The sequence below is a fragment of the Cornus florida genome, unplaced genomic scaffold, assembly GCF_030987335.1.
Source record: "Cornus florida cultivar Cherokee Brave unplaced genomic scaffold, ASM3098733v1 CherokeeBrave_3.0.0_Hap2_scaffold_75, whole genome shotgun sequence".
NCBI classification, from domain to species: domain Eukaryota; kingdom Viridiplantae; phylum Streptophyta; class Magnoliopsida; order Cornales; family Cornaceae; genus Cornus; species Cornus florida.
In genome coordinates, this window is record NW_026775907.1 from 1 (window position 1) to 11,161 (window position 11,161).

Below are 11,161 nucleotides of genomic sequence, written 5' to 3' on the forward strand. Positions count from 1 at the left end.
TTAGTTAATTTAAGAATATTTTCATATTTGTGAAGGCTCTGAAATTCACTTGACCAGAAAATTAAACATTGAAAGAAGTTTTTTTTTTTGATACCGAAAGACATGTAGTTAAATAGTATAATCTATTCATTCTCACAAAAGAACAATTGAAATAAGTCATAATCACCAAACAATATTTGAAGCATTTATGATTAAGTTTTCCCATAACTAAGTGTGTGTACATTTACCCTTTCATGTCCTTATTTTGTGTTTATATTCTTTTTTTTTTTTTCCCCATCTTTTTTACTATTTTAATTTGATTTACTTTTAACTTTTTTTTCTTGTCCCAAAAATTTAAATTTCCATTTTTTAAAAAAAAAAAAAAAAAAATTCAAAGAAGACATTTTTACCACTAAGCTTGACTTCTTCCTTCTTAATCAAAATATGGAAACATTGAAGAGGCTTCAAAGAAAACAATTTAAGAATATTTTCATAAGTATACAAAAAAAAAAAAAAAAAGGAGACCTATAAAGTTGGTTCCTTTGTGAAGTTTATGCAATTCACTTGACCAGAAAATTAAAGATTAAAGAGATAGTTAAATGGTATAATCTATTCATTCTCTCAAAAGAACAATTGTAATAAATCCTAACCACATCACAATTTAATCACAAAACAATATTTGAAGCATTTATGATTAAGTTTTCCCCCCTTCCAAGTGTGTACATAAGTTCAATACATTTACCCTTTCATGTCCCTATTTTGTGTTTATATTCTTTTTTTCTTCTTCTTTTTTACTATATTTATTTGTTTTTGTTTTCAGGTAAATTTTAGTTTTTTTTTAGTAAATTATTTTTGTTTGATTTATTCGAATGAGAGAACCTTTTCAATCTCTGATTTGTTACCAGAAAATTTGCTCTACTTTTAACTTTTTTTATTGTCCCAAAAATTTTAATTTCCATTTTTTTTAAAAAAAAATACTTGCAAGAAAAAGAATTTACCACTAAACTTTACTTCTTCTTCCTTCTTAATCAAAATATGGAAACATTGAAGAGGCTTTTCACTGCTGCGTCTCTCTCGCTCTCTCCAGACACTTCACAGTCGACTTTCTCCCTGTTCAGTCTCTCTCAGCACTCTTCACAGTTACTCTCTCTCTCTCCTTTGAGGAAGAAAAGAACTAGCCTTGGCGCACGGGTGGAGCATTTCTCTTGGCTTGTTATAAGAAGTGTGGCGAACCGACCCCTTCGTTAAGTGCCAGGTACAACATTTTGTAATTTATTTTATTTTATTAAATCCAAAACGTAACCAAAATATTAAAACCAAAAACACGATCAGCTGTAATTTTAAGTACCATTTACTAATTAATACAATCAAAAATCAAATACTGCTCTTCCAAGTATTTTTCTCCTTGTTCGATCTGGTCTGTCTCTTCTTTTTATTTCATTTTTATAGTTGATCATTCATGAATTTTGGACTTGATACAAGAAAGCAAATGTACCAGGTTTTTGATAAATTTGCTTGCTTTTTTGTTCAAAATGCAAAAATACTAATAGAGATGCTTTAGAAATGGGAGTAAAATGATTTTGTATAGCACAAGTGTTGTATATATTTTCTCTAATTCACCTGGTTGGTTGAAAATTTAGAAATGTGACCAAAAAAAAAAAAAAAAATTTACGGTGTCAAAATTTTATCACTTAGTTTACATGCTACCGAGAAAACAATAAATTAGCTAGAAATTAGAAATTTTCTTGGTCCTTAATGTATTCTCTCTTAATTAATAATATTGCTTGCAGCATCTGAAGATTAGAAGAAGCTCTTCATAAGAAGCTCGATCTCCTCTTCTTGCACTCTCACTCTTTACTAAGAAGATGGCTGAATTGGTTGTTGGAGCACTTCTCTCGGCTTCTTTTGACTTGCTGTTTAATCGGCTGGATCAGCTGGCTTCTCGCGAGTTCAAAAGCTTCTTTTCCAAACAAAAATTGGATGATGAACTCGTACATAAGCTGAAGATGACTTTGTTGGCCCTTAAAGCACTGCTGGATGACGCTGAGGACAAGCAGATTACCAACGAAAATGTGAAAAAGTGGCTTGAGGAGCTCCAACATGCTGTCTACCAAGCTGACGACTTGCTGGACGAAATCGCTACCAAGGCCTTGAGGGACAAGTTGGAATCAGATGATCAACCCCAAACCCAAAGCACCACAAGTATGGTTTGTTTGACTGGATTTTTCCATCTAATGAAGCAATTTCTGTTGAGAATGAATTGTTTCGCCTCCACTTCCGCTTATCTATCTGATGAAGCCATAGATTTCCGGATGAAAAAGGTCATCAGTATGTTGGAGGGGTTTGTCCAGCAAAACAATTTTCTTGGACTGAGAGAGAATGTCGGAAGAAAACAGTGGAAAACACAAGAAACTTCTTCTGTGGTCGTTGAATCTGATGTCTACGGGAGGAATACAGATAAAGAGAAGATAATGAAATTGGTGCTACCTGACAGTTCAACCAAGGAACAGATACATGTGATCCCTATTGTTGGAATGGGGGGATGGGCAAGACGACACTTGCTCAACTCGTATATAATGATGCTAGAGTAACTCAGGAATTCGATATGAAAGCATGGGCTTGCGTTTCTGATCCATTTGACATTAAAACGATAACAAAGAAAATTCTTGACGGTGTTACTAGATCAAACAATGACATCGAGAGCCTCGATGAACTTCAAATTAAGTTGAAAGAGACTCTCAAAGAGAAGAAATTTCTAGTTGTCTTAGATGATGTTTGGAAGCATGCTTACGATGATTGGAATCGTTTAAGAATACCATTCAGTGATGGAGCACATGGAAGTAGAATTATTGTAACAACACGCATTGACGATGTCGCATCAGCAATGGGCACCATTCCTAGTCATTGCTTGGAGGAATTATCATTTAAAGATTGTTGGTCATTATTTGAAAAGCATGCATTTCAGAGTGGAGATTGTATGGCTCATTCAGAACGAAAGATCAAGATTGGCGAACAAATTGTGCAGAAGTGCAAAGGCTTGCCCTTAGCAGTAATATCACTGGGAGGTCTCTTGCGTTCTAAACAGGATATGGAGGGCTGGAAAGAAATATTAGAAAGCCAGGTGTGGCATTTGGAGAGCAACGTTTCTCCGGCTCTGCAATTGAGCTATAATGATCTTGCTTCACATTTAAAGCGATGCTTCGTACATTGTTCAAAATTTCCTAAAGATTACAATTTTGAGAAGGAAAAGTTAGTTCGACTGTGGATAGCCGAAGATCTTGTGCAGCAACCCAAAAGCAAAAAATCAGTGGAAGATGAAGGTCATTCCTACTTTCTTCAACTATTATCAAGGTCTTTCTTTCAGGTATCAAGTGATGACAATTCCTTTTTTGTAATGCATGACCTATTCCATGATTTAGCTCAACATATATCTGGAAAGTTCTGCTTTTGGTTGGATGATGATAAGCCACTTGATTGTAATTGTGAAAAAGTTCGTCATTTCTCATATGTTCGGAGCAAATATGATGCATTTGAGAAATTCAAAGTTGTTAATGAGGCGAAAAGCCATTTACGAACTTTCATAGGATTTTCAAAACGTGGCCAATCTTTCTTGGGCAATAAGTTTCTACATGATATGTTGCCATACCTGAGATGCTTAAGGGTGTTATCTCTGTCTCGATATAAGATTCATGAATTGCCTCAGTCGATTGAAAATTTGATACATTTACGCTATTTGGATCTTTCTTTTACAAAAATCAGTCGGTTACCTGATTCAGTAACAACCTTGTGCAACCTACAGACATTGGATTTGTCATATTGTAGAAACCTCATTGAGTTGCCCGTCAACATGGGAAAACTAATAAAGTTGCGCTATCTTGATATAACAGAAACTAGATTGACTGAGATGCCAACGCAAGTGAGCAAATTGAAAGATCTCCAACATTTAACAAATTTTGTAGTTGGCAAGGATGGTGGGTCAAGAATTAGTGGGTTGAAGGAACTTTGTGAACTTCGGGGGCAACTCTGCATTTCAGAGCTTCAAAATGTAACCAGTGGTCCGGAGGCATCAGAGGCTAATCTGAAAGGAAAGGAGCATCTTGAAGGATTAGAGCTGAAATGGGGCAGTGATACTGACAATTTACAAAATGAAAGAGTTGTACTTGACAACCTACATCCTCATGATGGAGTGAAGCATCTCCGTATCATTAACTATGGTGGCAAAAGATTTTCAGATTGGTTAGAGAAAGGTAATTTGTTTCATGACATGGTGTCCTTGGATCTTATAGGCTGTGAAAATTGCTCTTCTTTGCCGTCAATTGGGCAGTTACCCTCTCTAAAATATTTAACAATTGAAAGCATGAATGCAATAAGGAAGGTCGGTGGGGAGTTCTATGGGAATGCTTCTTCTTCAATCAAACCGTTTAAATCTTTGGAGACACTAAGGTTTTATAAAATGGCCGAGTGGGAGGAGTGGGAAGCATCAGGGATTAAAGAGTTCTCTAGCCTTATAGAGTTTTCTATAGACAATTGTCCCAAGTTGACCAGTGAATTATCTATCCGCTCCCCAATCCTAACAAAGCTTAACATTTCCGGATCCAATCAAGTTAGGCTTTTACTGCAAGGACTTCCTTGCATTCAGGAGTTGAAGATTTCAAATATTCCAAATTTGACAGAATTGCCCCAACAACTACAACATCTGTCTTCTGTTCAGGAGTTGAAGATTTCAAATATTCCAAATTTGACGGAATTGCCCCAACAGCTACAACACCTGTCTTCTCTTCAAAAATTGGAGATTTCAAATATTCCAAATTTGACGGAATTGCCGCAGCAAATGCAACACCTGTATTCTCTACAGATATTGGTGATTGCATCGATTTCAAACTTGAAGGAATTGCCACAGGAGTTGTGCCGATTAGTAAATCTTGAAAGGTTGAAGATAGTGAATTGCCCGAGGTTTGTCTCCGTCACCATAGGGTTGCCGCCGAAGCTTAAGACGCTGGAGATCAGAAAATGTGAAGCTCTACAGTCCCTAGCAGCAGCAACAGTACCATCAGAGGAAATCAATAATATTCTTCTTGAAGAGTTGCACATCTTTAATTGTTCATCTCTTGTTAAGGTGTCTTTGCCCATCGCTACATTGAAAACACTTAACATCTTCTCCTGTAGGAGATTAGAGTTTCCCCTGTCCGAGGTGATGAAGGAGTATAATTACTCCACATCCATTGAAGTTCTGAGTATTAATGAAAGCTGTGATCTTCTCAAGTCGCTGTGGTTAGGCTTCTTTCCAAAGCTTCGTGATCTCTACATCAAGTCGTGTATGGATTTGGAAACGCTCTTGATCCCAACCATGCTTCAACATCTGATAAAGCTTCAAATAGTGAATTGCCCTAAAATGGTATCCTTTCCCCATGGTGGTGGAGATGGAGGAGGATTATTGGCCATTCCCAATCTCATGTATTTGAAAATCCGTGGTTGCAAGAATCTGAAGCGGCTACCGCATCAAATGCACACCCTCCAATCTCTTAATACTTTTCAGATAAAAGAATGTCCGGAAGTTGAATCATTTCCAGACGAAGGTTTGCCATCCAACTTAAGGAGACTTCGTATCATTAATTGCAATAAACTGATGAAGGGCCGGATGAGGTGGGATTTGCAGCAAAAACTCCCATCTCTTGAAGAATTCTGGATCGGAAGTGAAAATGAAGAAGAAGAGTTGGAGTCATTTCCGGAGGAGTGCCTGTTGCCCACCACTCTTACTAGACTTTACATCTGGAACTTTTCAAATCTGAAAGCACTGAACCACAAGGGCCTTCAACACCTCACCTCTCTTACAGACCTATCCATCTGGAAGTGCCCTAAGCTCCAGTCCTTGCCAGAAGAGGGGCTGCCCAACTCCCTCTCTTTCCTGGGAATATTTGAATGTCCATTGCTGGAACCACGTTGCCAAAGGGAGAAAGGGGAAGATTGGTCCAAGATTTCCCGAATCCGCCACATAGTGCTCGATTCTGTAGAAGACATAATAAACTTAGAGTGAGAATGACTGAGTGGTTTGTAATCATCCAGAAAAACCGAATCAGGTACTTGTTCTACACTCCCTGCAACTTAACCAAACTTGTTTCTATCTTCTATCCATTGAATTTCTCTTTCATTGCACTACTTCAGTGAGTGGTGGAAGTGGTTGCGAAAGCTATTATGCTTCAGTGACTATTAACATTATGTTGTTCTTTTGTATGCCATTTCGCGATTTTCATAATATTTGTTGTGACATTTTTTCCTTTTGCAGGTAAGGATTTATTCTTGGGCTCCAGCTGCTGCTGCAAGCTTGCAATTAAGGTAGGGAGAGTCTGGAAAATGCTGGGAAACTCGTTATTGTAAGTTGAATTTCTTTCATTAACTAATCTTTCTTTTATTTATTTATTTATTTATTTTTTATGGTCTCTCTTAAAGTATAAATCAATTGTGATAAGTTGTTGTGGGCAGCTTTGTGACTATACAAGGCCACCAAATCACGGATCCTCTCAATGTTCTCTATTTTTCGTACGTGATTCACCATTCCTTGTTGCTTTCTATCCAAAGTTGTTTTCTTATAATTTATTGAAGTCCTCTTCTCTTTTTCCTTCATTTTTTATTTTCCATACAGTTTTTCAATTGGCCCAGACTTTCTAAAGACAAGTAACAACTTTTTCCTGCTTAATAAATTAATGGTGACGGTTATGTTTGATTTGAATTCTGTTTCTACCATGAAATTTCAGGTAGTTCTAAATCTAATAGAACTTTCAAGCCAATGTTCTTCATTTGTTGCTAACTGCTTTTGTTTTGTTCATCTTAATCTTCTTGTTTCTAATGCTTCTCCATTTTGTTATGCCATGTTCATGATTGAATTATTTGGAAGTTGTTACCTGTTTTTTTTTTGTTCATCTTTGTCTTCTTGCTTCCAATTTTCTTTTTCCTGGTAAGTATGATTATTATTCAACATTAAATATTTTCTTCTATTAAGATTCCTGATGCTCCTTTCTCAGTCTTCAAATTCCTAGTTGTACTTGTACACATTATGTTGATCCTTTTATGCCATTTCGCGATTTTCATAATCTTTGTTGGGACATTTTTTTTTGCAGGTAATCTTTGTATGCCATTTCGCGATTTTGATAATCTTTGTTGGATTTCTTCTTGACCTCTTTGTTGGATTTTGATAATCTTTGTTGGATTCCAATTTTCTTTTTCCTGGTGAGTATGATTATTATTCAACATTAAAGAAAAGAGGAGATGGTGGTTGATAAATTTTCTTCAATTATTCATCAAAGTAATATGGGTTAACCTTGAGTATGACTTGAATCATTATATAGCACAATTTGAGTGTCGATTAAAATATAAGTTCTACTAAAAATAAGGTGAGATTTTAATTGAGTGATTGCACTTATTGCTAATAGTTGGACACTTAGAATATAAAAAGAAAAAAAAAAAATTCTCAATCTATAATTACTGCTCAAAACTTCAACATTTAAAATTCAATTGTTAAAATTTACTGTACTAAAAATTCAGTTGTTAATATATATATATATATATATATATATATATTGGACCGATTTAGAATTACTGAGGTAGGCAAATTGACTAGGGTATGTTCAAAACGCATGCACAGTTCTACTTGAATCATTTTTGCTGAAATATAAAATTGTGCCAAAGCCACTACAATATGGTAACAGACATCTATGGGGTGCTTTGAGATCAATTCTTATTATTAATTATTTTTTTGTTACTGGGTATTATAATTTTCACATTCTTGACTGACAAAACCCATGGATGCTCCTTCTTTTTTTTTGCAGGGGACACGTGGATTTTAATGGATACTGTGTTGGAAAACTAATGCTGAATCACAAAATCATGGAACTTATATATATATATATTGCTGGGCTGTCCAGAATTTTTCATTTGGTTATTGAGTTATTGTGAAATTGTCTATCAAGTTGTGTATTGTACTGTAAACGATGCCCACCCCTTAGGCATGGGAGACATTTGCTGTTGCTGGTTGGACTGTTGTGTAATGTAGTGGCTGAATTGAATTTGTACTTCTTAATTTCTTTCAACTATGCTGAACTGACTTTGTATTTCTTAATTTTGCTTCAACTATGAAATGTTATCTTTCCTTTTTTTTTTTTTTCCTTAAATTGCTGGTTGTATGCCAAGGTGTGTAATCCAGCAACATTCCTCTACTTTTGAAACTGAAAGAGGAGGGTTTAACTCCTATTAGGGACAAATGTGTGCCAGTGTTTGTAACCAACGAAAAATAAAACATTTCTGATTGTACTCGGAAGTGGAATAGTTCCATAATGATATTAAATCAAAAAAATTCATTTTTTGTGGTTTGTTGAAGAGCAGTTATCGCTTTCTTTATAGAAATATAATGACATTTTTGTATGGCGTAAAGCAGACAGATATGGTTGTTGATGGGAATATGTAATCAGTACAGAACTTGCTTTCATGGTGGTGTTAACGTAGTAATAAAAAAGTACAAATTGACCCTCTTCTAGGTAGGCATCCCACTAGTGTAAAGTCTTTAATGCTTGCTTTCATGGTAGTGTCGTTAGGACAATCTTACTACTTCAGAGAAAAGAGACAGTCTACTCACAAAATCACAAATGTAGTCACAAAACCAGTAATTTCAAACTGATGAAGGGCTGTGACACTGGTTCTGTGGAGAAACATGGTTTTTTTTTTTTTGCATGAGTGTGCGACACCGTTCAGCCTTCACGCACCAAGTGGCTTGCAATGATCTGTGTGCTTCCCGTCTCAACTCAACTAATACAAGGGCTATAGCTCGGATCATATGCTGTTATAGCACCGTGCTGTAGGGTTTTTCAAAAAAGGAGAATTAATGTGTTCAACACCATTTACGAAGAAAAAAACTGTGTTCAACACCACTAAAGAAGAGGATACAAGTGCAAAACAGTTGAGCGGGATTGGAGTAGATCTATTTATCTGTGCTCAAGTGATAGAAAGGTTGAGCTGGGTTGTATAAATTGCTCATTTTCTAGTACCCCTAAAAAAAAAAAAAAAAAAAAAAAAATGAGCTTTTTATTTCTGAACAATTCCATGTAAATGAGAATTTAAGTGATATCTGTACAAATTCAAATATCAACCTTCAGTGAGCGATGAAGGTGTGCATCCCTCTGAAGAGTCTGAACCAACAATATCAAGTGATGTGGTCCTAAGGCTCTGCTTAATTATCAACCTTCAGTGAACAACTAATGGATACAATCTAAAATTTTGCTCAAAGTGTGAGCAAAACAGCTAGTGAATATAACTAAAATTACAATGCTGAAAATCCTTGATGAAGGAGAGAGGGATGAATCCGTAGAGGATTATAATCGAAGAAAGAAAGACTAAAGAATCTGTTGAGTGTTGACAGAGACAGAAGTTTAAGTGGTTTTTTTTTTTTTTTTTTTTTTTTTTTTTTTTTTTTTTAACTCAATAGAATATACTGAATAAACAATTTGGTTCAAACTAAGTCATAAATCTTTATATATAATGAGCGTCTACATGAATAACAAAATATGATTGCATCATGTGCAAATATATATATATATATATATATATATATATATATATATATATATTTAATATGTATTTTTAACAAAAATTCGTATCATGAAAAGCTTAACCCAGATTGTAAAAATCAAAGTTAGGAAACTTATCTGATTAGAGAGATAGAAAGATTCGCGTCTGAAAAGGCCTGGGATGTTTGAAATGCCCAGCCGATGAGTCTGCTAAAGTTTGTGGCGTTGAGCGGCAACCCATTTTAAAAAAATTTCTGAAAGCCTTTATTTCGCCGTTAGCCTTAAAATATGGAATGCTGGGAAGAACTTTGCCGACCTAAAAGACCGACTTCTTCAGGTTCTTGGAAGACCAAGCTATCTTGGAAGACAAAGCTTTGAATGCTCCAAAATGAGTCCCCAATTCGATTTTTTTTCCCGAACTAGGATACCACAGAACCAGTTCTCAAATGAGGTTACAAAGTGGGTTTAGTTCTGAACTAATCCTAAATTGGGATAGCTTTACCTTTGCAGCCAAACAGTAGCTATTAGTTTATATATATATATATATATATATATATATATATATATATATAACTGATAAAGGTAGCAATCAACAGAGGAAGTGAGCGAGGAGAAGCTTAGATGTGATGGACGACAGGCTGTTCCGCTTGTGGGCGATGGCTCGGCGAGGATGAATATGGCCGACAAGCTCACTACAGAGATGGACAGCTGGTGAGATGAACACCGCCGACAAGACAGAACCACGAGCTTGGAGAGGGAACACCGCCGGCGAGACAAATCCAAGAGCTTGGTAAGGATTTGCGGCTGGCGATAATGGAGGCAGCGGTACAGAGTGCAGACAGGTGGTTCGGTTGGGATGAGCTCCGGTCCGATTGTGAGGAAGCGGCTTCAGCGGTACACCGGCGAGCTTGGCCGGTGGTGACAATCATCTGCTCATCTCTACTGGTTACACACCAATACTCTGCAATGTAGAATGTTTATTCTCCGGTATACTCTGTAACAAAATAATAGTCCTACGAAGATTCCGCTGGTAGATCCAAATTATTTCGAGGAGCCTCCAACCCACCAACATGTCTTTTGTGTGCAAGAACTTTCTTGGCCATGCCAGAGCTAAAAACTTGTTTCACACCCTAGCTCAAATTCCAGAACTTGTAACCATATAATCGCCAAGAGTTTGTGAAATTCCAAGCAACAAATCCTCTGAACTTGACTATCATCTAGTGCATTGAAGATAAAAAGTAGCCGATTGACGGAGGATAATCGCTGAAAAGTGGAAATTCAAAGCTGGGTCTGGATTGAAATTGAAACCAGAATGATGACGATGATGAAAACAATAATAATTGAAGAAAAAGTATGCTTTTAGTATGAGAGTCCATTGCTGGAATGTTGTAATCCAAAAGAATCCTCAAAACCTTAGTCACAATCGCCAGACTATTGCTCGAAAATTCGACCGAATGTTCGATCAAACCATTCAATTCGTTCTACAGAGTGGTGGCAATTGTCGTGACATGTAAGTGCCGAGATCAACCATGTCCTCGCGTCCTCAATTCTGGACGGTGACAGTAATTTCTTGTCGTCGTTTACCCCGCCATTAAGGATATCTAATCGTTGGGCTATCGAAAGCGTTT

General features: G+C 36.3%; 1 protein-coding gene across 3 annotated transcripts; it reads left to right on the top strand.

Annotated features, from left to right (window-relative positions):
- Positions 1-35: 35 nt before the first annotated feature.
- On the top strand, positions 36-8,133 carry LOC132292574 (putative disease resistance RPP13-like protein 1). 3 transcript variants are annotated; one of them, XM_059790373.1, is made up of 4 exons: positions 36-1,234; positions 1,770-3,343; positions 7,095-7,203; positions 7,803-8,133. In XM_059790373.1, the coding sequence occupies exons 2-3, from the start codon at positions 2,522-2,524 to the stop codon at positions 7,167-7,169; spliced, it is 897 nt and encodes a 298-aa protein (XP_059646356.1). In that variant the 5' UTR covers positions 36-1,234; positions 1,770-2,521; the 3' UTR covers positions 7,170-7,203; positions 7,803-8,133. The 3 variants fall into 3 exon arrangements, 2 of the variants coding, with proteins under 2 accessions (XP_059646356.1, XP_059646357.1); XM_059790374.1 differs by lacking the exon at positions 7,095-7,203; XR_009477301.1 differs by lacking the exons at positions 36-1,234; positions 1,770-3,343; positions 7,095-7,203 and adding exons at positions 6,263-6,350; positions 6,460-6,516.
- Positions 8,134-11,161: the final 3,028 nt, after the last annotated feature.